The following is a 22,513-nucleotide window of genomic DNA, read 5'->3' as shown; positions in this document are numbered from 1 at the left end:
AATATACCACAGTTTATTTAGCCATTGTACAGTTGTATGTTAGATGTAGTATTTGGTGTATATGAAATAGTTCATCAAAAACAATTTCAAAAATAGCCTTTAAAAATAAATAACACATTAAGACACTATGAGAGCAATATGAAGAGCTACCTTAAGAGAATCGTCTCTGGGGCAAAGGGATAAATCAGTGATTTCTCTAGGCCCCTGCTATTCTTCTCCTTGAGTAATGACTTAATATACTCATCAGGGGCTCAGAAGCAGTCTGGAATGCGCCAGGCAGCCACAAAGGAAGTCATTCTCAGTCATTTAGGGAGTTCTGACTGAGTATGCTGACTTGCGCTGGATTCCCTGGAAACCAACATGAAGACTCAGCTTCTTCCCTCGTGGCTAGTCTCTTGAATTGGAGGAGAGAACCCGGAATGTACTTTCAGACTGATGGGAGGTGGACAGCCATGACCTCTTCTGCACAGGCTTCTTCTTTCTCTTCTTTTTTTTTTTAAATTTTTTAGTAGTTCTTTGTTTTTATAATTTTTAAATTTTTTATTTATTTATTTTTGGTTGTGCTGGGTCTTTGTTGCTGCATGAGTGCTTTCTCTAATTGCGATGAGAGGGGGCTACTCTCTAATTGCAGTACACAGGCTTCTCTTGTTTCGGGGCATGGGCTCGGGAACACAGGCTCAGTAGTTGTCCCCATGGGCTGAGTTAGCCCACTGCATGTGGGACCTTCCCAGAAAGTGAAAGTGTTACTTACTCAGTCATGTCCGACTCTTTGTGACCTCATGGACTGTAGCCTGCCAGGCTCCTCTGTCCACAGGATTTTCCTAACAAGAATACTGAAGTGCCATTTCCTTCTCCAGGGGATCTTCCTGACCCAGGGATTGAACCTGGGTCTCCTACATTGCAGGCAGACTACCAACTAAGCCCTCAGACCAGAGGTCAAACCCATGTCCCCTGAATTGGCAGGCAGATTCTCAACGACTAGACTACCAGGGAAGTCTTTTTTAAATTTATTTTAATTAATTAATTTATTTGGCTGCACTGGGTCTTAGTTGTGGGATCTTTTTTTTATGAATAGTGTGGCATGCAGGATCTTTCATTGCGGCAGGTGGGATCTAGTTCCCTGACCAGGGATAGAACCCTGGGCCCCCTGCTTTGGGAGTATGGAGTCTCAGCCACTGGACCACCAGACAAGTCCCTGCACAGGCTTCTTAGCACGGAGAGTCTTTGATCTGAGTTCTTCAGCCCATGTGGAGTCCGAAGGGTGAGGAGATTATGCTTGGAGCGGCCTGAACTGGTCCTTTCTTGGCATGGAAAGGTGGTTGCTACTTTTTCCCCAGTGGACATTCAGCTGGGCTTTATCTCCCTGGCATTCCCATCCCGCTCAGAGGCCCATGTCATTCCAGACTGGGGAATATAGGCTTTTATCTGGGCTCAGTTTCCTCCCTGGGAATAGCAGGTCCCAGGCAAGAGAACTTGGTAAGCTCTCTCCATGGCTGTCTTATTCCTCCTCCTTCTGTTCCTCTGTGGGCTTCCCCAGGCTGAAGCAGGTAAGGAGCAGGGGTAGGGGGATTCTTCACTTCTCCACAGGGTTGGGAGGGACTGCTGCTGTTTCTCCTTAGGGGTCTGGGAAGGTGTTTGGCTCAAGAAGATAGATCTACCCCAGTTGACCTCCCCCGCCTCTAATGTTAGGAAAGATTCAGAGTCAATGAGGGTCCAGATCAGGCACCTTTAGAAAATAAGAGCGGACAAGTAAATGCTCATCCAGAAGAGGAAAAGCGAAAGGAAGGGACATAGGCATTTGTCAGCTATTCCAGCCTTTGCCCTCCTGCCCTCAGATCCCTGCAGTCGCTGGAGGAGAGGTGGGGGAGAGCCTTACCCTCTTCTCTCTGCCTCACTTTTTTGTAGCTGTCACTTGAGAAAGGAGCTCACAGTCAGGCCCAGTGCTGGGGTACCCCAGAAGGGAGGTAGCCAGGAGTGGGAGGTGGAGGGGTGGGATCGCAGACCTGATGGAGGTCTCTGGTCTCACACAGCCCCCTCCCCACAGACAGCATCCAGGCCATCTATGTGGTCTTGGGGGAGGCACTGGAGCTGCCATGTCCCTCACCACCCGCCCTGCATGGAGACGAATTCCTGTCCTGGTTTTGCAGCCCAGCAGCAGGCTCCTCCACTGCTTTAGTGGCCCACGTCCAAGTGGCCAGGCCCTCCCCAGGCCCTGGGAAGCCCAGAAGGGAATCCAGGCTCAAACTGCTGGGAAACTACTCTTTGTGGCTGGAGGGGTCCAAGGCAGGAGACGCCGGGCGGTACTGGTGCGCCGTGCTGGGTCAGCGCTACAGGTACCAGAACTGGAGGGTGTATGACGTCTCCGTGCTCAGAGGTGAGTGGGGGGCCTGCAGACCAGGGGCTGCTGGGAGCCAGGGAAGTCCAGGCAAAGAGCTGAGGAGTCCCTCTCTCCCTCCAGGATCCCAGTTCTCTGCGAGGGCTGCAGATGGATCTTCCTGCTCTGTCCTCCTGTGCTCTGTGATCCCTGCCAGGAGTCTGGAGTCTGTGACCTGGCAGGAGGGGAACGGTCCTGCGAAGAGGGATGTGCAGTCTTTCTGGGGTGATGGGGCTACCCTGCTCTTGGTGTGTCCTGGAGAGGGGCTTCCTGAGCCCAGGGCACGTAAACCAGGAATCATCCGCTGCCTCGCGCCTCAGAACAAAGGGATCAGCTTTAGCCTGGCAGGTAAACTGAGTGACAAGGGAAGAGATTTTTGCCTCCAGTACATCCCCTACTGCTAGCTAGGCAAATCTGTTATTGGCTGTTATTTTCCTCCACTGCCTGTAGGAGGAGGGCTTTTTTTTTTTTTTTTCCTTGATTGAATCCATAACAGAAAAGGGGGTTGGTTAAGCCAGCTTTCTCATCGGATAGACCATAAGCCAACAGGAAGAAGAATAATTCTGGTGGAACACACCTTTGTTTAGAAATAGGATAATCTATGATTTTTGTGGAATATCCCTTAGTAGAAAGGAAGAAAGAATTACTGCTGGGGCAGTTGTTTGTTGAAGAAAGGATATATGCACCAATGTTATAATAGCCCATTGATGGTGGAGGCAGAAGGGGAAAAAATATATAATTGTTTTACAATAAGAAGTCCATTATGCAGAGAAAGAATGCTATTGGATATAGAATAACCCATTCACAAGGCAGGAGAGAGGAGCAAATGACCATTCTTTTGGTAAGCAAAGGGCAGTGATGGGGTTTTATCTCCCTCTACGTTCCTCAGCACCTAATCTGGGGTCTGGCATGTGGTGGACACTCAGTGAATGCCTGTGGCATAGATGAATGGAAGAATGAATAAACAAGGCACTTTCTTATTTTCTTAAAAGGGTGAATTACTGTGCAGGGCATGAGGAAAAAAAATCACAGTTATGGTTGATGGTCCAACCCAGAGTTAGCCGTCCATGTGTAGCCTGGGGGGCACCACCATTCTCTATCAATGTTGGCTCATGAAGTCAGGGTGAGAGGCCAAGTGGGGTAGTGGATAGTGGGGGCAAGGAAGTCTTCTTTTCAAACTATGGGGGGAAAGCCTCTCTTTGGGGCACAAGGGACAGACTCCCCTCCCAGCCTCCCTCCTAATCCCTCTTGTCCTGCCCTTAACTGCAGCCTCCACGGATGCCTCCCCTGCCCTCTGTGTCCCTTCTGCAGACTGGGATGTGGCCTGGATCCTGACGCTGTTGCTCACAGTGGGCCAGGGGTTCACAATCGTGGTCCTCGGCGTCATGCTCTGGAGGCAGAGGGCCCAGGGGGCTCAACACAGAAGTGAGTCCCTCCTTCCCAGAGGGGTGGACTCAGATCTTGCCTCTCTACCCTTCTTCTCTAGGGGAGAAGGTGGGGTAAGGAAGACAGCTCTGAGTCACCTGGTGACTTCTCTGCTGCACCTCATATGGCTTTTTCTCTCCAGATGCCTCGTTTCCTCAGTTCAAACCCGAGATCCAGGTCTATGAGAACATCCATTTGGCCCATCTCAGGTGAGGAGCTACTGGGGGCAGAGGCTTAAATCCCGGAGGAGACTGAAGTTGGGGTGGGGATGGGATGTTGGTTCCTGAGGAGGTGGAGGATGGAAGTATCCTTAATCTGTCTTTCTGCTTTGCAAAACCCACAGCCCACCTGCCCTAAAACCAGGTGACCTCGAGGACATCTGCTAGGAAGTGTGACCTGCTGACTCCCTGGCCATCTGGCACCCGAAGGATTCCTGAAAACCTTGGCAAGGGGGCAGGGGCTGGGAGTGCTAGTTCACTGTCCAGTTGGTCTCCAGCCAAGCTCTGTGTGTCTGTGTGTGTGTGTGTTAAGGGGCTGGGGGCTGAAGGAAAGAAGAAGCATTATTCCATGATGTCACCTATGAAAGGGTGTGGTTTCCTGTCTCACAGTAGCCAGTGGAGGGGTGGCCCTGAGGCTGCAGTACCATAGAGTTCAGGGGAGCCTGGGGTAACTGGCAGGGGCTGGGGAGAGGTAGGATGGGAAGAAAGGAGACAGGAATCCAGAGACTTGAGCAGTGGTAGAGAATCAGTTACAGGGGTACCAAAGGACAAACGGTAGAAACTGAAGAAGAGGGAAGCAAAGAGGCTCAAGTCACAGGAAAAGGGACGAGATGGAGAAAGAGAAGAAAATTGGAAGTATGAAAAGGGAGGATTGAAGGACAGAAGAATGGAAAGAAGACTCACCTCTAAATTAAGCCAGATCCTCACCGCCATCTCATCCTCACAAAGAAGAAATTGAGAGAGAACCAGCACCTCTAATCAGACGCCAGACTTCCTCAGATGGAAGGGGAGGGGACTGAGTCAGGACGGGTGGGGGGTGCCCTTGCCCAGCCGCTACCGCACAGTTCCCTCCTTATCGTAGGCGCTCCCCCTCCTTATCCTGTGGCATCCGGAGCAGGGCACAGCTTATCGTCCTGGGGGCCCCACAAGTCACACACAAGCTATCTCCCTGGGCAGAGGGAGTGTCCACAGCGGTGGGTGAGTGAATTCCCTGGCGGGGTGTGTAACTGGGCCCTGCGTGTTGGGTGATCAGTGAATGACAAGTCTGGGCTTGTGGAATGGGAGAGGGTGTTGGTGCTCCTGGTCTCAGGCAGCATGGAGCTGGCCTCCCAGCCACACCCTCACCACTCCACAAGGGCCCCTTTGTAATCTGCTCAAGCTTGGGCTTCACTGGAAAAAAGCGTTCTTGACGGTGTCACCTAAAAACCTTTACGCTGCAGTGGCTTAAGTAAGCTATTGGCAAGAAGGAGGACGCCAACGACAGATGGAGGATGAAGTGAAAGTCGTGGTTCGGTGCTAGCACCCCAGCCCAACCCGCTAAGCAGCTCTAGCTTGCTGTTAGAGATAGCACGTGTGCCTGCACAGGTACAGACACACACACACACACACACACACACACATATAGAGCAGTGTTACTGAACTTCCAGATAGCACTTTTATTACATTTACTTTTCATAGTTCCCCAAGCCCTCCTCCCTGATCTTCCAAATTAATCTTTCCTAGCAGGACTGTCTTCCTCATCACACTTGATGCTCCTTCAATCCCCTTGCCTGGGACCCCCAGCTCCTTCAAACACCTGCCTTGCCAGAGAGCTGGGGATTACAGAATGCATCAGAAACAAGCATCTAGAAAAGGCCAAGGATTTAGAGCACAGCTTCTTTATGAGGCTGGGCTCTGGGCACATACCTCTGGGCAGCTAGGGGCTGGAGCAATGCCCAGAGGAATCAGGTTTGGGGAGCGGCCTGTGAAGGTGTTGGGCCCACAGTTCTGAGAGCTCTGTACACAGTCAGGCTCTTGGGCAGATCTCCAAAGATCTCTGTGCAGGTGTTGCCAGGGCCGCAGTGACAGTGGAAGAGTCTTGAACTGGAGGCTAGTGGCCTCCCCAAGTGAAGCTGGCCACCAGGACGAGCAGGGTGATGAGGAGGAGGCTGGGGAGCTGACGTGGCATGGTAGCCGAGTTGCACAGGTCCTGCTCGCAGCAGTGGTGTCGGAGAGTGTAGGAGCGGGACCAGTAGGTGGTGTGGCCCTGCAGGGAGCACTCGGCCCTTGGGAGGCAGCCCTTCCGCTCGATGACCTCTCTCTGTTCTATGGGACAGAGGTGGTTGGGGGAGGGGAAGCTGAGGTCGGGCAGGAAGGAGGCAAGGGCCAAGGGGGTCCCAGGAAAGGCGGGATGGATGGCTGTGGGGACGATCTAAGGAACGTCCATCAGACCAGAGTCCTCCTACCTGAGGTACCAATACTGATGCCACAAACTTCATCATCCTGACACTTGGTGGGAACCGGGTAGCAGGGTTTGGCAAAGTTGCAGGTGTAACAGTGGAGCTGTCTTTGGGCCGAGGAGGTGGTGAGACCTGTGGAGTCCGTGGCGATCCAGCAGGGAACAGAGGCAAACAAGACAGGTGAGAGGCCCAGCTCGGATTCAGGAATGGGCTGCACACACAGAGGTGATACACAAAGTGGGGAAAGAGGAGCGGTGAAATGGAGGGAGAAGCAGACAGAAGTAGAAAAAGAGAAGGGAGTGGAGATCATGCACGAAAAGGAAAAGACAGAGAGGCACGTGGGATATAGAGAGCATGCGAGAAATACACAGACATGAACAGAAGCCAAGAGAATCGGAGGTGAACACAGAGAATGACACAAAAAGCCAGGCCGGGGCCAGGAGGGGGTGCCAGTGGAGAAGTTAAGCAGATGGTGCCGAGTCGGATGAGAAAATAGGAATTAACATTGACCAAGGTGCCCAGCAAAGAAGCAAGAGGTGAGATAAGGGTCAGGGGAGACAGGCTTGTCAAAAATGCCACAAGGAAGAGACAGTTATTCTCAAATGCCTTTGAAAGGAAATCTTTCTTGTTCCACCTCATCAGGCTGGCCTGAGACCATTCCCTTCTTTCCAAACCCCCTACAGCTCTCTCCTCAGCATAGGTCAGCACCCTCTCCCTCACCCTCCTACCCCTAGCTCTCAGGCTTCTCCACAAACCCCTGCCACCACCACCGCCCTACCCTGCTCCCTGTCCCCAAGGATTCTCCAGCTCACCCTTACCCAGTGCCCCACCAAGGAACAGGATGCAGAGGAAGATGCTGGAGGTATCCATGTCTGGACCCGGGGCTCAGGAGTCTGGGAGAATGTGATCTGCACACTGAGATCCTAGAGCTGGAGCATCTGAGTGAGACAGGGAGGAACCAGTAAACAAACACACCTAGGGAGTGAATCTGAGGGTGAGGCAGAACGGGGACCAGACTCAACAGCCTGACACAGGAGAGTTCCTGGCCCCGAAGCTCTCACACCCTCCCTGCCTCCTACTAGAGCCTGCTCTTGCCCTGAGGGTCTTCTCTATTCTTGCAGCTTACTCTTGGCTTCATTTGTCGCTCTTGAATGGTGTCTGTCAGCGTCTGTCACTTTCCCTCCTCCTCTCCCTCCCTCCCCTTGTCTCAAGCTGCTCTTTGCTCTCACATCTTCTTGTTTTTGTTTGTCTGTCTTCCCCTGCTGTGCATTTAAGTCTCTTAAGGTCACTCTCCTAAACAGCCCTGGCCCAGATCTGTTTGCGAGTGGTGTTTGAGTGTGGACTCAGCAAGCCCCCACCCACCCACCTGCACACGCAGCTACGGACCCCACCTAGCTGCCCATCCCTTTGATCCCCCAAGCTTCAACATCCATACCCCATAATTATCTCTCCCAGCTTTACTACATTAGAGAAAATAGTTAATCATGGGTGAGGCCAGGGGGACTGATGTATTTCCACTGGTGCAGGGGTAGGGTTCAGAAAGACTAGGAAGGAAGGGAGGGATAACATTTGGGTCGGGGGTAGAGTCTGGAAGACTGGGGCTTAAGAGACTGGGGAGAAGAGTCAGCACCTGGGGAATCAGAGCAGACTACCAGGAGTCAGAGGCAGATGGGGTGGGGGGTGAGACAGAGGAGACACAGGTATCCATTGAGTAGCAGATTTCAAAAACATGTTTTAATCTCAGGACCTCTTTACACTCAAAAATTACTTAAAAAAAAATTACTGAAGACCCCAAAGAGTTCTTATTATGTAAGTTATATCAAAATTTGCTAGTTGAGAAATCAAAGCAGAACATTTTAACAGATTCATTTAAAAAAATAAAGCAATAAAAATAAAAATATAAAGCAATAAACCTGTTGCTGTCATTTAGTCCCTAAGTCGTGTCTGCCCCTTTGCGACCCCATGAATCGCCAGACTCCTCTGTCCATGGAATTTTCCAGGCAAGAATACTGGAGTGGGTTGCCATTTCCTCCTCCAGGGGATCTTCCCCACCCAGGGATGGAATGTGCATCTCCTGTTTTGGCAGGGGATTCTTTACCACTGAGCCACCAGGGAAGACCCACACAGTGGTCAGAAACTGTTACATGTTAACAAAACACATTTTTGTGAAAAATAATGTCTTTCCCAACAGTATAGTGAGAAGAGTGGCATTTCTTTACCCTTTGGGGAATCTGTTTAATATGGGGCTTAACAGAAGAAATAGAAGATGGCTGGGTTTTCACATTTGCTTTTGCATTCAGCCTGTTGGGATCTTGATTGAATATATGAAGAAAATCTGACAGATATGTAGCTGGAAAAGGAAGACTGTCCAGGACTCTCTGAAAGGGTCTTAGGGACCCCTGGGAGTTCTGGGGCCACCGTCTTAGAAGTGTTTCTGAGATGGAGGAGTTCAGGGACATCAGAGGATGCTGAGTGCTTTTTCTCTCCTGGGGAGGCCTCCCCCAGGGGGGCCTCCCTGTCCCTATTGGGGCCCCGATGCCTTCTAGGGGAGACAGACTCTTTCCTCCCTTTTTATTGCCCTATAAAGCCAAAGGCAACAGGGATAAAAGGCTGGCAGAGGGGAGACCAGGGAGGGGGGTGGGAGGGAGGGAGAGGTGCTACAGACACAGGCAGACGAAATGAACCCTCTATTTGCTGGGATCCTGCTCAGCACCCTGCTGGGGGCTGCCCTGGGTAAGGAGGCAGCTGGGGCGCCTGTCACACAGGCCTGTTGCCCTGTGCCAGCCACCCCCGGAGCGCCCGGTCCAGCAACTTTTCTCTCTCACCAGGAAACCGCATGCGGTGCTATGACTGCGGTGGAGGCCCCAGTGGCTCCTGCAAAGAGACGGTGACCACTTGCGGAGAGGGCGAACGCTGCGGCTTCCTGGAGCGCAAACCCCAACCAGAGCTGGCACAGACCAAACTGTCTGGAAACCGTGAGTCCTCAGGGTGTCCCCCATCCTCCCAAAGACCCTCCCTGCCTCCAGCCCCTACTACTTCAGTCCTTCTGGCTTCCAGAACCTTCCAGGCTCAGTCGAGCTCTGGGCAGATGGTGCCGCTGTCAGAATGAAGCAGCCTGGAGCCCCTTCTGGCTCCTGGCACTGAGCCCCCGGAAGCCTGCTGTCTGCGTGGCCTCACCTCCCTCCTCTTTACCCTCCAGAAAGAGACTCATAAGCCCATGTACTCACAAATGGTTGAAAAAGCCTCTCTACCTTGAGGGTAGGGACCGAAATATTCAACCAAACTCCTACTCTCAGGCATCAGCTAAGGACCAGGGAGGTATGTGTGTATGTATATTCTAATGTTTTAAATTTTAAAATAATTTTAGATTGACAGAAAAGTTAATTTTATTCAAAAATAGTACAGGTTAGCACTGTATATCCTTACCCAACTTCCTCTAATGTTACTGCCTTATATAACCATAGTGTGTGTGTGGTCAGTGTCTTAGTCGCTCAGCTGTGTCTGACTCTCTGTGACCCTGTGGACTGCGGCCCACCAGGCTCCTCTGTCCATGGGATTTTCCAGGCAAGAGTACTGGAGTGGGTTGCCATTTCCATCTCTAGGAGATCTTCCCAACCCAAGAGTCGAATCTTCGTCTTCTGCATCTCCTGGATTGGCAGACAGATTCTTTACCACTGAGCCAATTGGGAAGCCCATACGAGTGCAGTACAATTAGCAAAATCAGAAAATAACACTGGTTCAGCAGGACTAATCTACAGACCTTACTCGATGGAGCCTGTTGTCCCTTCCATGTCCTTTTTCGGATACAGGATCTACCGCCTTTTGCTTTCCTATCTTAGTTGTCACCTCTCTGTGACAGTGCTGTCTTCCTTTGATTCCATGATATTGACACTTTTTTTCTTTTCTTTGTATTTCTTGATCTTGATACTTTTACTTGATCTCTGATACTTGACACTGATGTGTTATTTTAAAGATTTCCTGCAATTTGGATTAACCTGATATTTTCTCATGATTAGACTGAGGTCCTGAGTTTTGGGAAAGAAGTGATGTTGGTCCCTTTCAGTGAATGCTGTTAGGGCTTCACGATGTCAGCATGTTAACTCTGATCACTTGTTTTCAGGGAGGTGTATTTTGAGGGGGCGGAGGATCCCTTTGGGCTCCTTGAAATCATATCTGCTCTGCCCCAAAAGGCAAGTCCTCAAGCCAGTTCAACACCCCAGTCTCATTTTCTCTCTCAGCCTCAGTGACCTTGATTCATCACCATCCAGCCTGCGTGGCAGCCCATCATTGCAATCAAGTGGAGACAGAAGTGGTGGGAGACGTGACTTATACGACCCACAGGGACTGCTGCGTCGGCGACCTGTGCAACGGTGCTGTGGCGAGCACTGCAGCCCCCGTGAGCATCGTGGCTGCAGCAGTCACCACGCTGGCCTGGCTCTTGCCAGGACTCTGGAGAGGGTAATGGGAGCAGGGGTGGAGAAGGCAGCAAGGAAATAAAGGAGATCTGTGAGCCATTAAAATCTATTGACCACTCCAGAGCTGACTGGAAAATTCCACCTTTTGTTGATAGGAGGACTGAAGGGGTAATGCAGGGGCATCCAGGCTCTAGTTTAGGGGTTATCAAGGATCAGTGGACTTAGTTACAGTGGTACACTTCTTAACCAACTAAACCCCAAAGGACAATGGAGAATCTGCCCTAAGTGACTCCTACCTGTTGCCAGGGAAAGTCTTCCTTAGCAACAAGGATCACTGAGGGGAGCGGGCTCTGGGCTGGCCACCAGGAATCAGTGAGTCTGGTTATCTGGGCTTGTTCCTCTTCCCCCCATTGGCAACTTGATTCCCAATATGACTATTTGGAATTGAGAAAGAAAATGTAAACCCTGTGGCAGGACGGTGCCTTGGTGCCCCACCTACTAGGCCAGGTGAGGCCTCTGACTCTAACCCGAGGGACTGAGGCCTGGAAGGAGGGTCCCAGGTCCCATCCCTGTGCAACTCTCCTACCCATTCTGGGAACCTGCAAGTCAGGCTTGCATCTCCTTCTTGGCAGTACAACACAGGTGTGGCCTAAATATAGGATAAAGATTGTTTCTGCAAACACTGGGCCACCCCCAGACACTGGAAAAAGGACAGGTCTGAAAAACCCGTCTCTCCCTTTGTCCCAACCCTGGCCTCCCAGCGAAACTCCCGGAAGGGCCCTTTGGTGAGGCTTGGGGCTGAGAGTGTTATTTCCTGGGAGGGGGGCTGCTGACGATAGATCTTCTGACAATACACACACAATAGATCGGCTTTACACATTTATTACTTGGAATGGAAAGGGGTGGGCATGGGGATGAGGTATGTATGGGAGCCAGGATTTGAAGTGTCAGCTTATACGGTGAGGTTATCAGGTGCTTCCTGGCAGCCTTCACTGGAGACAGGACAGAACTCCATTTCAGGCCCAGATTCCAATGCTCTTCACACAGGGCATGGGAGAGCGCAGGAAGCAAAGTGGGGAGCTCTCCCTGGAGGCAGTGGAGGATCTGGAGTGGTGTCGAGAGAAATGGGAAGGGTCTCTGGGAAAGCAGAGTGGAGGGTGTGGGTGGAAAGATGGATGGAGAGACCGCTGTCTAGTTAAAGCAATATGAAGCATCTGGAGAGATGATTTTCTGAGCAAAGGGAAGCAGGGTGTATGGAGACACAAGAAGAGAGGCTCAGGCGAAGGCAGATGGGAGGAGGGGCAGGCATGGAGCCAGTCTCAGTGCAATAGCCAGAAGCCAAGGCCAGCCAAGGAGGTGAGGAAAACAAGGGTCAGGGCCGGCGTGGGCCGTGGGGCTGGGCTATTGCAGTTGTCCTGGCTGCAGCAGGTGGTGTTATAGGTCAGGCCCCCCTTCTGGTTGGTTTGGTTGACCCCCGGCTTACAGGGCTCTCCTGGTGTGCCACAGTCGAGTCGGGAGAAAACCCACATCTTCCCTGGGGTTAGGAGGGAGCAAAGAGGTTAGTAAAGACAGACATCTGGCATGCCTGGGCCTGTCTCTGCACCCCATTCGGGCTTCCAGCCTTCCCAACTCTGCCCCTGGCCCTGCCCTTCTGTATCTCTTCTCAGTCTAAGCTTTCTCCTGCACTTCATTACCCTGCCCCCTCACCCCAATCCTGGGCCTATCATTTGCTGCCCATGAGGCATTGGATCTGTTCCTGTCTCTTTCAGAGGCTGTTTCCTCAATACCATAATAGTATCCACATCGTAGGATGTCATGAACATAAATTCAAACAATCCATGTAAAGATATAGGATGGTGCCTGGGAAACAGTAATCCTTGGCCAAATATTATCATTGCTGTAGTTCTCTGTTCCACCTGAGCCCCAGACATAGAGTCCCCCACTGGCCCCCCTCCCCACTGAAGAAGGGGATGGTACCGATGTACGCATGGGTTGTCAGGCATTGATGTCCTGGTTCCAGGCGGCAGGACTTCCGGTCCACACAGCCCAGCACTGGGACCTTGTAGCAGGAGTGACATCGAATATCAGCTGGGAAGACACAAGTGACAGAATATATGACTCACCAAGGGATGAGCCAAGCTGGTGGGTGGGGTTGGAGAGGAGTCAGTCAAGTTGGGATTCTGACCTGTTTGGTCTGCTAGGGACAGAACAGGTAAGGGATGCAAAAAAATGTAGAAGTGGGTGAGGGTGGAGTTGGTCTGTGAATGGCCCACACCCTAAACATCTTTCTTCACTCCAACTCATCTGGAGATGAGTCAAGGGGGGCAGTTACCAACAATGGGGCTGGGGGCGGATGGAATGTGAGACTGCCACTGGGAAGGAATGTGTAGGTGTCTAGGGAGGAGATGAAGGAATTCAGAAGGTTACAGATGAAGAGATGAAATAGGAAGAAATATTCAAAGTAAAAATCAATCGTGGAGGTTATAACACTTGCAGGAATGGCTTGGAACTCAAGGCGGGCAAGAAAGCCACGGTGGGGGGGGGGACGGGGGGGGGGGGAGTTAAGCAAAGAATTCTTTACCTCCTGGGGCCATCCAAAGGTGTGGGAAGAGGAAGCAGACCCAGAATAAATCCTCCCACCCTGGTAGGTCTCCGACAGAAAGGAGTAGTATCTGAGAGGCAGATCATCAGAATAGATCTGAGCACTTTACCAAAATGGAGAGGATGAACGCAGAAGGTGGCACCCCTAAGGTTCCTGCCACATCTGATTCAAGGTTTGAGAGAAGGAAGAGTTCAGGCCATGGGTGGAGGAGCCCGGTGACTGCCTCTCAGTGAAACCCACCTCATCCTGGGGTGAGCAACCTTGACATTCCCTAGAAGGCTGGGGAATCTCCCTGGCTCCCTGGAATCCTCCACAGAGCTTGTGTCCCTGGAAGTATGCACCCCAGGGGGGAGCCGGGCGGGGAGGGGAGGGGATCTAGGAAAGACCACTGCTTGAGGGACAGAGCACAAAGTCCCTGATGGAGTAGATGGGAGGATGGATGACAAAAGAAGTCCCAGCCGGATGCTTAGGTTTCTGGGAGGACACCCTGGCTGAGTGCAGGTGAAGAGAGGAGAAAGCAGGTAAACTGGATCCTGGAGTGGGGTTGGAAGGGGAACTGGATATGAGAGTTTATGAGAATTGGGGAACCGGGAACCTGTCACCCTGGGCAGTTAGAAGAGTGGGTTTTCGAGGTGGGAAAGAAGCTGAAGGATGGAGATGGGGGAGAACAGAGCAAACACCTTGTCACAGGGGCACAGGAGAGCCAAGCCAGTTGGGTCCGAGGGCGCTTAGGATCTGTGGGTATTGTAGGGCAGTGGATGGGGCAGGGTGTAAAAATCCTGACCAGGTGAACCTCATCCTGAGGGGCCCCAGGGGCTCACCTGAGACCCAGCAGAGCAGAGAAGACAAGGAGAGCAGGAGAAGGGCTCTCATGGTGAGGGTCCTGAGAACGGCAGCAGCCGACAGAGCAGGACTTCAGGGATCCGACTCTGGCTCTGGGACTTGAGTGGCCTTTTTGGAGTTTATAATCACAACAGTCCCTCCCTCCCTGGGCTCTGGTAGCCCCTCCTTCCCCATTTAGGGAGGGGCTAAGCAGGACCCAGTGGAGGAGTGGGATGGGGATGGGAGAGACGTGTGGGGAGGGCAGGTGCAGCAGTGACTAACTCCATTTTGCTTCTTGGTTTCCGTCTAAGACACACCCTCCTGGCCTCCAGGAGTAACATCTCTGTCTGCCTAATCCTCTGGAGAAGTATCACTAAAGGCCCCTGTGATGATATAGTGGCTGGGGTGGTAGCAGCATCTCCTGGTTCCTGGGAAATGGACAATGGGGTGCAGCCCCAGCTGACTACCAAATTTTGGTCCCTGGGGGGCACTGGTAGGGGCATGTAGGCAGGAATTAAGCATCACATTCATCTCACTTCAGCCCCCACTTTGTTTTCCCAAGCCCTGCTCAGTCATAGGATGAAGGAGTAGGGTTTGTGATGTCACCATGAGTTTCTGTGATGTAATAGCAGCAGAGGCAAGGGCTGGAGCTGCCTGTTAAGGAGGGGCTGCCTCAGGACCCCTGAAGGTTCTCAGGACCCTGCCCTAGCTCCACTTGGGTTTGGCCTGGCCTTGGTTCTTCTGGTGCAGTGAAGGCCGAGGGTGTGGGGCTGTACATCTGCTCCAAAGCACCTCCCAAGCCAAAACCTGCTCAGTTAGGTGTGGCTCCTTGGGCCAGGAGGGACAGAATGGGCACAGAGAGGTGAGGTAGCAGCTAAAATAGGAATAGGAATAGTCATAATGGCAAGCACATAGTGCTCCTATGACTCAGCCATTGTTCTAGGTGTTTTCCATGTATTATTTGATATAGTTCTCCAAATACTCTATGAGGTAGGTGCCTTTATGCCCATTTTACAGATGAGCAAACAGGCTCACAGAAGTGACTTGTGCACATCTCGCAGCTAGTAGATAGTAAAATCAAGGTTTGAATTCAGACAGCCAGAATCCAGAAATTGTGGTGCTCATGGCAACTGCTACAATGCAAGATTTGAGGACTGCACAAGTGCTTGTGTAAAGGACCCCAGCATGCATTTTAAGTGAGCACTGCTTAAGGGCTGTGAACTTGCCTCTGAGGATTCTCAGAGGGATCTGGGCAGCTGGTGGCCCCTCCCCCACCCTTTATCAGTGCCCCCAGACTCGCGGTCTCCCCCTCCACCCCCGTTTGATTTCCCTCCGGTCTCCTCCGCTGATTCACTGCCCTCCTCTTCCCACCACATCCCAGCCATGACCCTGGTTCTGCAGCTGCTGCCGCTGCTGCTGCTGTCGAGGGCCCCGGGGGACCCAGGGGGTAAGCCATCCCAGTAAAGCTGCAATGGGGGGAGGGGAGGAAAGACTGAGGCAGGAGGAAGGGGCGACAGGAGGGTGAGATGTATATGGGAAGATCCAGGATGGCAAGACAGCACGGGAGAGGCATCAGACTAAGTGGGAGGGTCGTGTTGCCCTATGGTCTTCTCTTAACCAACCAACGCCTCTGGCCTCCCATAGCTTCACTGAACGGCCACCCCGGGGACCGCGTGAATCTCTCCTGCATAGGGGTCTCGCAACCCACCCGTTGGGTCTGGGCACCTAGATTTCCGGCCTGCAAAGGCCTGTCCAAAGGACGCCGCCCGATCCTGTGGGCCTCACCGAGTGGGACCCCCACCGTGTCTCCCGCCCAGCCCTTTGCTGGCCGCATAAATGTCCTGGACCTTGGTATCCGGCGACTGGAGCTGCTCTTGAGCGCGGGGGACTCGGGCACCTTTATCTGCAAGGGTCGCCAAGACGAGGAGAGCCGTACGGAGCTTCATGTGCTGGGAGACCGGGCCTACTGCAAAGCTCTGGGTAGGTCTATGCCTTCCCAGCAGGAAGAGAGGCCTCGGCTGGGGGCTCCTGGGACGGGGGCGCGGGGCGGCTAGCGTTCTGTCCCCACACCCTGACCTCGGCATCAACTACTCCCACCCCGCTTCCAACGTTCCCCCAGGGTCGTCGTATTCCCAGATTCTGATCCCGCTGCTGGGCGCTGGGCTGGTGCTGGGCCTCGGAGTAGTGGGCTGGGCCTGCTGGCGGCGCAGGTGAGCACAGGGGGCGGAGCCTGATTGAAAGGGTCTTGACCCGAGGAGGGAGGGGCAGGCCCAGAACTTTCGCAGACCAAAGCTAGATCAGATGAGATTTGGAGATGAATGGGGAGGTTAGAACTGGGGAGCTAGGCCTTGGGCTGGTGGGTGGAGCCATAGCTAAGGAGGCGAAGCTGGAGGCGGAGTTGCGTGAGTTGATGTATCTGTGGGGGTGGAACCTGCGTTATTTTCCCGGTCAGAGACTGAAACTGGCTGGGTCGTTGTTGGCGCGTCCGGGGTGGGGGCGCCCAGAACGAAGCAAGACACGGTTAGTGCTTCTCAAAGACTCTTACCCATCCCTTACAGGCGCTCGCCCCCTCATCCGCCTCCACCAACCCCCAGATTTGGTGAGACTAACTCCCCCGCACTTTTCCTTCTCCGCACATTCCCCTCTCCGCACATTCCCCTCCCAGTGTCTGAGTCTGAGCCCTTGCCGGGAGCAGACAAGTTGGTCACCTTCTCTCAATCCTTCAGCTCTGTCCCCCCCACATAGTTTCACTCGTGAAAGCCGAGCCCCAGAGGCCAGAAGAGGAGGAAGAGCCCAAGATGTCAGGGGACCTGGATCAGGAGCCGGTAAGGGCTTGGGGGCGGGATGGGGGTTGGCCAGAATCCTTGACTCAAGTAGAGGGAGAAAGAGGCCTGGATACCCAGGGGAGTCGGACTTCTGAGACCCTCCTGCCTTCCTCCCCGCCTTTCAGAGCCTGCTCTACGCAGACCTGGATCATATGGCCCTCAGAAGGTCAAACCGACTGTCTCCAGTGGTCCCTGCTGATGCCTCCACCATCTATGCTGTTGTAGTTTGAAGGGAAGCCTTTACAGCAAACCTCACAAGCTGGGGGCTCCCAGATCTCCATTACACCCCTCCCCTTCTTGGCCCTTCACCTGACAAAGGAAGGCACCATGGGACAGAAATGAGCACTAGACTGGGAGTTGAGAGACCTAGGTTCCAGGCTATCTCTGCTGCTGATCTTGGTCCTTCCTTACCCCTGTCTCTCACACCCGTTTCCCCACCTTAAGACACCAGCAACTCCTAGATCGTTGCCCTATCTCTTCACTTCTCTTGACAGTCAAGCTCTTTGAACCAAGGGCCTACACCTGTCTCTTCCATTTTTTCCTTGCTCCTACTACTCACCTGTCTCCATGAGATTGCCAGTGATGTATTAATAGCCACACCCACTAGATGTTTTGTTAGCATTCATCTGGCTTGACCTTTGATTGCTCTCTTATTTAAGCTCTGTTTTTCTTTAATGTTGGTGTCTTCCTCCTGGACTCCCTTTCCTTCCTCCCTATTCCCACATTATTCCCCACCATTCCAGGTTTGTCTTTTTAATATCTGCTTTTCTCCCTCTTCTAGGATGCTATCATCCACAGCCAGTCCTCAGCCTTTACTTTAACTGCAAACAACACCCAGAATTCCCTCCAGTTCCCATCTCTGATATGAGATTTCCAAACTGTCCCTCAGACATCCCTGCCTGGCTGACCCTAGGTATTTTGCACACAGCAGGTCCAAAAGCCAATGCACTGTCATTTCCCAAGCCACTTATTTAATCCTTCCTCCATGCATCTTCTCTTGATCAACCCTGTTGCCCAAGCCAGAAAGTGGGAGTCATGTAACCTCCTTCCTCTCACTCCCACATGATAAACCAAGTCCTGTCTATTTTAATGTCGTTGTCAAATCCACACCCTTTGCATGCCCAGCACTGCCACCTGAGTGTACTCGCTTCAGTTCCTCCCTGGATTTCCCACAGGCTCATCTCATTCTCCTGCCCTTGCTCTCCTCACTGAAACCAGAATCTCCCTGAATGCTAACCTCTTGACCGCCTACATTTCAGCAGTATTTCAGTTCTGGCCCTCAGCCTTGGTTTCAAGGTGTTACAGTATTCTACTTACTCTCCAGGCTTATCTCTGTCACTCGATGCCTAGAACATGACAGCCTTTGAGAAATTCTTCCCAGCCCACAAATATGCCTGTGCCCACTGCAGTTCCTTCTTCCTGGATTGCCCTTTGTCTCCTTCTCACCATGCGCCTGGCTAATTCTTATTTATCCTCAGGACTCAGTTCAAATGTAATCTTTTCTGGGAAGTTATTTCTGACCCTCTTAGCCCACTCCTGCATATACTTTGATGCCCTCTGGAGCCCCTTATTTCTCTCATAGCAACAGCCTCCTGTGAATTGTTCCATTACAACCTGTATTTCAATTTATAAGAAATTTTCATGTACTGTGAGTTCCCTGATATCAGGAGACTGACCCTTTTTCTCTCACTGCTAAGCCTCGGTAAATGAGTGAAAATGAATGTCCCTGGAAATGTCATTTCCTCCTATCAGCTCGGGGATAGACTGTTGATCTCCAAGTCTCTGAATCATCTGACATTTAGATAAATTCAGTGAGTGACTCACTCATATTTTCTCTTCTCTGCCCAGTACATGCTCCCCACAAGAGAAATTCTTTCCTGTCCATCTTGTACCGAAGCCCCCACAACAGGGCTGGACAATGAGTCAGGGTGTGTAGAGTGAGGGTTTGATGAATGAAGGAGGTCTCCTCCCCAGCACTAATCCCAACCTGGGGTTTCAGCCCTGCCCTTGTCCTTCTGCTCCAGGAAGACACCAGTCGCAGTCCAGTCTAAAAGGTCAGTTCTATTTTATTAGTTCTTGAGGAAAGGACTCACCCAGTGGTCTCTATCCTTTTTCTCACTCTGTGCCCTCCTCTATCTTGGGGCCTTCTCCCCACTACTGCCTAATCACCATCCTCTATCTAACCTTCCTTCCCCTTCTACTCCTATGCCATTCTACCCCTGGTCAGCCAGGACCCCCAGGCCGGGCTCTCAGTTGTGGGGGCGTGTGCTGAGCACCAGGCAGAGGGAACTGAGCCCAGCGCCGGCCTTCTCCAGTTCTGAGCAGGACACAGGTACAAGGGTGACATCAGAGAGCTTCTGCAGTGCCTGCAGGGAGGACAGCATGTGGGGAGAAGGGAGTGAGACCCCAAGACCCCCAGGCGGGGCCCCCTTTCAGCCAGCTCTGAGTGGCCCCACTTGGGCTTCTAGAAAAGGCACCCCTTTTTCGTCCCACAAGGAAGGCCTGAGCCCCATCTCTCTAGTTGGGGTGGTGGTGGAGCTCCTGCCTTCTCTCACCTCTTGGCTGTTGGGCAGGTCCCCGCCTCCGCGGTGCAGGAGGAAAGGGGGCAGGCCGGGCTGCCCAGGACGCAGAAAGAGACAGTCAGCTGCTGCATCATCCGGGAGGGTCAGGGAGGCATAGGGGTGATCAGTCAACACTGCCATTGCCTTGGGGGAGAAGAGAGAGGAAACACACAAGGCTCAGCCTCTCCACAAGTGAGTCTTGCTGCGCTACCACCGCTAAGGGTGGGGGAAAGAGTCACATTATTGTGGAATAATAATAACAGCAACCACATGTCAGTTACCATGTGTCAGACACTGAGTACTTTAATTAACTTTGCTAATTTCCACCTGGGACTCACAAGCAGTTCTTTCCACCTGCTATCCACTTCTGTGCTACTCCAGACCCCACCCGTGGATCCTATCCATCCTTCAAGACACAGATTAGGTGCCCTTTATAGAGTTTCATGAAATCCCGGAAGATGATGTTAATTGTCCCTGTTCCTCAGTGTTCCAGCTGCTTGTCCCGCTTACAGTAACTTGTTTTCTCACATAGATGGACAGCACAGTGAGGGTAGGGGTTGGCGCTAATTCTCAGAGCTGCCCTGCTCCCCGCCTCCTGGGCCTAGAGCCACGCCCACTGTCGTTGGCAGGCCCCCAACTTGCCCCACCCCAGCCCCGCCCCTTCTCACCCTGACAGCTTTTTGGGCAGCTTCGCTGGAACCCGCCACCACGGTGCGGGGTCCCCCCATACCGCAGAGGCCACGCAGGTGGGAGGAGCTTGTAACGGGCACCGTGGAGACGGCAAAGTCCTAGAGGGAACAAGGGAAAGTATTCAGTGACGGGGATAGCCTAAACACATGCTACTCTCAGCCACTTCCTCCTCAGTCCCCCCAGTCCCTCCCCTCTCCTCCCCGCCCAGGTCCCTCCGACCCCATCCACCCCCGGCTCCCCCCCCACCCCCACCCCCGCTCCTAACCCGGAACGTGTCTGCCACGATCTCAGCTCCTCGGTGATTGGTCCACTTGGAGAGGCCTACGAAAAACTCCCGGCCTGGGCCCAGGGAGGTCGTCGAGGTATGAGGCGCGAGTGAGTTGGAAACAAGGCTCGATGTGGCCCATTCTACCAAAGACAGCCTCCCTGTACCAGGCCCCAGGGTGCAGACACCCTAACCTCACCGGTGAAGAGAACATCAGTGCCATCCAGCGTCGCGTTCTCGTCCCCCATCTCCACAATTCGGAGCCCCAGGTCCTGGAGGGCTTTGCGGACTCCATCGACCTTAGGGCAGGAGAAGAGGGAGCGAAACAGATATTTCCACCCCCATTCTTCCCTAAAGCCCGGGATGTCCAGATCCTTCTTTCCCCCTACTCGAACCCGTGCCCAGGCGCTCACCTCTGGCCTGCGGGCGGGGCTCCAGGGCCGCGTGATTAGGGCCGTATCCCCTTGGATCACGGCGGTGTCACCGAGCAGCGGTCCCAGCGGCAGCGACTCTTCAGGAGGCAGTTCTACTAGTTGCAGCCCCAATCGCTGCCTCAGTTTACCCCCGAGCACCCCATGCTCCCTCTGAGCTTTGGCTAGGTCCAGAGCCGGGAGGCCAGCTGCCGCACCCTCCCCTGACGCCAGGCTCTCCGGGACCCCCCGGATCAGGGCATGGGAGCAGCGGCCCAGCCCCTCCCCTGGCGTCCCCATCCCATCCACACAGACGCCCCCTCCGGCTGCGCTGATTTCTTAGTTTTCTCTTTCTACTTCACCTGTCTGGGAGAAGAAACAGAAAGGGGGGAGGCAGAGAGAGAGACATGCAGAGAAGGGCGTAGGGGGATGGTTAAGAGCGCCTGGGTCTTCCGTCTGCCTTCTCCGGGCGCCCCTCCCACTCCGCCCCACCCCCTCCAGATCTTCCTCTCCTGCGGACCTCACTCCACCCCGCACCCTAGCGGATCTGCTGCTTTAGGGGGAGTCCGAGGAACAAGATCGGGACCCCTAATTTCCAAAACACCTGTTGCCCCTGCTTGGGGGTTTTTGAGAGGTCCCCGCCAGGCGCCCCTCTTGGCAGCCGCTAGGATGCGCTCACTCCCCAAAAATGCAGCGGCCCCGCCCCCTTAACCCTCAGCTGCTCGCTGCCTTAGGGACCCGAAGTGCGGCGAGGAACCCACAGGGGTGATGGGACAGGAGGAGACAGCTGGGGAGAGAGTTAGAGCCTGGGGGATGAAAGTCTTGAATGTCCGAACGAGAAAGGGAGAGAGGGTCAAGGAGGAGGGAATAGAGCCTAAGGAGTTAAACATCCTCTCTCCACCCCAGTCAGTCACTCCGTCCCTAGCGCGACCCAGTGTAAACCAGATTGAGTCCCGGAGGACTGGGAGAGGTCTAAAACAAAATCCGAGGGGCGGGGAAATTGGGGGGCGTGGTTCTTGGGGAGCAGGCGCCACTCGGGGCGCCAGGACCTGGTCCCCCAGTCTCCTGACCCATCTTCCCCAAAGTCCACCCCGACTCAGCTCCGCACCCAAATGTCGACCCTCCGCACTGTCCCGGCGCGAGCACGGGCCCAGCATTCCGGAACTCCGGGCTGCACACGGTCCAAGGGACACCTCCCACCCCAGACTCACCTCCAGCGGCCACCGCTGCTCTTGCCGCTCAGTGATCTTGGCTGGAGCCCCACCCCCCTGAGGACAGAGTTGGTGAAGAAGAGAGTCGTAGCCTTCAAGGGTCGGGGACCGGAGCTTTGGCTTTGAGGGGTCCCCGGGTAGGCGAGCTCAAGTACTACAGTGGGTCGGGGGCACGACGGTCTGGCGGCTCCAGGGCATTGTCTAAGCGGGACGGGGCGGGGCTCCTCGAGGTCACGCCCATTCCGCCCTGCTATGCCTCGCCCACTCCACCCCGACTGCGCGCCCCCCTTCTCGGAATTCCGCCCCGCCCCAAGATCGCTGCCCAGACCCACCCAGATCAGGCCAGCCCCGGCGGCTGGGCTGCAAATGCGGCATGGAGCCCAAGATAGCACTATCGTGGACCTACACATAAAAATGGCAGCCCATCACAAGCACCCCTCTTCTAAATTCCTTGGTTTCTGCCAGGAGGTCAAGGT

At 53.5% G+C, this 22,513-nt stretch overlaps 6 protein-coding genes across 9 annotated transcripts; 3 read left to right on the top strand and 3 right to left on the bottom strand.

Moving 5' to 3' along the window:
* Positions 1-1,464: 1,464 nt before the first annotated feature.
* Positions 1,465-4,451, top strand: LY6G6F (lymphocyte antigen 6 family member G6F). The gene is made up of 6 exons (XM_043907867.1): positions 1,465-1,547; positions 2,045-2,374; positions 2,459-2,722; positions 3,644-3,799; positions 3,942-4,008; positions 4,143-4,451. The coding sequence occupies exons 1-6, from the start codon at positions 1,490-1,492 to the stop codon at positions 4,183-4,185; spliced, it is 918 nt and encodes a 305-aa protein (XP_043763802.1). The 5' UTR covers positions 1,465-1,489; the 3' UTR covers positions 4,186-4,451.
* A 982-nt stretch (positions 4,452-5,433) lies between these two features.
* On the bottom strand, positions 5,434-7,927 carry LOC122697277 (lymphocyte antigen 6G6e-like). Of its 3 annotated transcripts, none has more exons than XM_043907870.1 (4): positions 7,867-7,927; positions 7,055-7,174; positions 6,243-6,368; positions 5,434-6,097 (listed from the first exon to the last, which is right to left on the bottom strand). In XM_043907870.1, exons 2-4 carry the CDS (start codon positions 7,104-7,106, stop codon positions 5,742-5,744), a joined length of 534 nt encoding a protein of 177 aa, XP_043763805.1. In that variant the 5' UTR covers positions 7,107-7,174; positions 7,867-7,927; the 3' UTR covers positions 5,434-5,741. The 3 variants fall into 3 exon arrangements, with proteins under 3 accessions (XP_043763805.1, XP_043763804.1, XP_043763806.1); XM_043907869.1 differs by lacking the exon at positions 7,867-7,927 and adding an exon at positions 7,363-7,529; XM_043907871.1 differs by lacking the exon at positions 7,867-7,927 and having other exon boundaries at positions 5,434-6,102; positions 7,055-7,522.
* Positions 7,928-8,872: 945 nt separating this feature from the next.
* On the top strand, positions 8,873-10,772 carry LY6G6D (lymphocyte antigen 6 family member G6D). The gene is made up of 3 exons (XM_043907872.1): positions 8,873-8,969; positions 9,065-9,211; positions 10,475-10,772. The coding sequence occupies exons 1-3, from the start codon at positions 8,915-8,917 to the stop codon at positions 10,696-10,698; spliced, it is 426 nt and encodes a 141-aa protein (XP_043763807.1). The 5' UTR covers positions 8,873-8,914; the 3' UTR covers positions 10,699-10,772.
* Positions 10,773-11,517: 745 nt separating this feature from the next.
* LY6G6C (lymphocyte antigen 6 family member G6C) lies at positions 11,518-14,224 on the bottom strand. Its single transcript, XM_043907866.1, has 3 exons — positions 14,075-14,224; positions 12,629-12,739; positions 11,518-12,185 (listed from the first exon to the last, which is right to left on the bottom strand). Exons 1-3 carry the CDS (start codon positions 14,124-14,126, stop codon positions 11,971-11,973), a joined length of 378 nt encoding a protein of 125 aa, XP_043763801.1. The 5' UTR covers positions 14,127-14,224; the 3' UTR covers positions 11,518-11,970.
* On the top strand, positions 13,221-18,648 carry MPIG6B (megakaryocyte and platelet inhibitory receptor G6b). 2 transcript variants are annotated; one of them, XM_043907862.1, is made up of 7 exons: positions 13,221-13,504; positions 15,457-15,522; positions 15,720-16,055; positions 16,195-16,285; positions 16,634-16,674; positions 16,821-16,900; positions 17,026-17,163. In XM_043907862.1, exons 2-7 carry the CDS (start codon positions 15,459-15,461, stop codon positions 17,128-17,130), a joined length of 717 nt encoding a protein of 238 aa, XP_043763797.1. In that variant the 5' UTR covers positions 13,221-13,504; positions 15,457-15,458; the 3' UTR covers positions 17,131-17,163. The 2 variants fall into 2 exon arrangements, with proteins under 2 accessions (XP_043763797.1, XP_043763798.1); XM_043907863.1 differs by lacking the exon at positions 13,221-13,504 and having other exon boundaries at positions 14,726-15,522; positions 16,802-16,900; positions 17,026-18,648.
* A 300-nt stretch (positions 18,649-18,948) lies between these two features.
* DDAH2 (dimethylarginine dimethylaminohydrolase 2) lies at positions 18,949-22,258 on the bottom strand. The gene is made up of 7 exons (XM_043907858.1): positions 22,038-22,258; positions 20,830-21,192; positions 20,616-20,715; positions 20,417-20,490; positions 20,130-20,249; positions 19,456-19,605; positions 18,949-19,266 (listed from the first exon to the last, which is right to left on the bottom strand). Exons 2-7 carry the CDS (start codon positions 21,124-21,126, stop codon positions 19,150-19,152), a joined length of 858 nt encoding a protein of 285 aa, XP_043763793.1. The 5' UTR covers positions 21,127-21,192; positions 22,038-22,258; the 3' UTR covers positions 18,949-19,149.
* Between the last annotated feature and the right edge of the window lie 255 nt (positions 22,259-22,513).

This window comes from Cervus elaphus, chromosome 7 (genome assembly GCF_910594005.1).
Source record: "Cervus elaphus chromosome 7, mCerEla1.1, whole genome shotgun sequence".
NCBI lineage: Eukaryota > Metazoa > Chordata > Mammalia > Artiodactyla > Cervidae > Cervus > Cervus elaphus.
The sequence above is the reverse complement of the archived record's forward strand: the minus strand, read 5'-3'. Positions and strand labels throughout refer to the sequence as shown.

What these genes read in the sequence shown, in the direction of transcription:
- LY6G6C (XM_043907866.1), bottom strand. Translation starts at nt 14,126, where the DNA reads ATGAGAGCCCTTCTCCTGCTCTCCTTGTCTTCTCTGCTCTGCTGGGTC. An exon ending in TCTGCTCTGCTGGGTCTCAG is followed by an intron (nt 12,740 to 14,074) that starts GTGAGCCCCTGG and finishes GTGTCTTCCCAG; the next exon opens with CTGATATTCGATGTCACTCC. An exon ending in GACAACCCATGCGTACATCG is followed by an intron (nt 12,186 to 12,628) that starts GTACCATCCCCT and finishes TCCTAACCCCAG; the next exon opens with GGAAGATGTGGGTTTTCTCC.
- MPIG6B (XM_043907862.1), top strand. Translation starts at nt 15,459, where the DNA reads ATGACCCTGGTTCTGCAGCTGCTGCCGCTGCTGCTGCTGTCGAGGGCC. An exon ending in GGCCCCGGGGGACCCAGGGG is followed by an intron (nt 15,523 to 15,719) that starts GTAAGCCATCCC and finishes GGCCTCCCATAG; the next exon opens with CTTCACTGAACGGCCACCCC. An exon ending in GGGACCTGGATCAGGAGCCG is followed by an intron (nt 16,901 to 17,025) that starts GTAAGGGCTTGG and finishes CCCGCCTTTCAG; the next exon opens with AGCCTGCTCTACGCAGACCT.
- DDAH2 (XM_043907858.1), bottom strand. Translation starts at nt 21,126, where the DNA reads ATGGGGACGCCAGGGGAGGGGCTGGGCCGCTGCTCCCATGCCCTGATC. An exon ending in CACTGATGTTCTCTTCACCG is followed by an intron (nt 20,491 to 20,615) that starts GTGAGGTTAGGG and finishes CCCTGGGCCCAG; the next exon opens with GCCGGGAGTTTTTCGTAGGC. An exon ending in ACCTGCCCAACAGCCAAGAG is followed by an intron (nt 19,267 to 19,455) that starts GTGAGAGAAGGC and finishes TCCTCCCTGCAG; the next exon opens with GCACTGCAGAAGCTCTCTGA.
- LOC122697277 (XM_043907870.1), bottom strand. Translation starts at nt 7,106, where the DNA reads ATGGATACCTCCAGCATCTTCCTCTGCATCCTGTTCCTTGGTGGGGCA. An exon ending in GTTCCTTGGTGGGGCACTGG is followed by an intron (nt 6,369 to 7,054) that starts GTAAGGGTGAGC and finishes CGGACTCCACAG; the next exon opens with GTCTCACCACCTCCTCGGCC. An exon ending in CATCAGTATTGGTACCTCAG is followed by an intron (nt 6,098 to 6,242) that starts GTAGGAGGACTC and finishes CCCATAGAACAG; the next exon opens with AGAGAGGTCATCGAGCGGAA.
- LY6G6F (XM_043907867.1), top strand. Translation starts at nt 1,490, where the DNA reads ATGGCTGTCTTATTCCTCCTCCTTCTGTTCCTCTGTGGGCTTCCCCAG. An exon ending in GCTTCCCCAGGCTGAAGCAG is followed by an intron (nt 1,548 to 2,044) that starts GTAAGGAGCAGG and finishes CCCTCCCCACAG; the next exon opens with ACAGCATCCAGGCCATCTAT. An exon ending in CCAGGGGGCTCAACACAGAA is followed by an intron (nt 3,800 to 3,941) that starts GTGAGTCCCTCC and finishes TTTTCTCTCCAG; the next exon opens with ATGCCTCGTTTCCTCAGTTC.
- LY6G6D (XM_043907872.1), top strand. Translation starts at nt 8,915, where the DNA reads ATGAACCCTCTATTTGCTGGGATCCTGCTCAGCACCCTGCTGGGGGCT. An exon ending in CCTGCTGGGGGCTGCCCTGG is followed by an intron (nt 8,970 to 9,064) that starts GTAAGGAGGCAG and finishes CTCTCTCACCAG; the next exon opens with GAAACCGCATGCGGTGCTAT. An exon ending in GACCAAACTGTCTGGAAACC is followed by an intron (nt 9,212 to 10,474) that starts GTGAGTCCTCAG and finishes TTTCTCTCTCAG; the next exon opens with CCTCAGTGACCTTGATTCAT.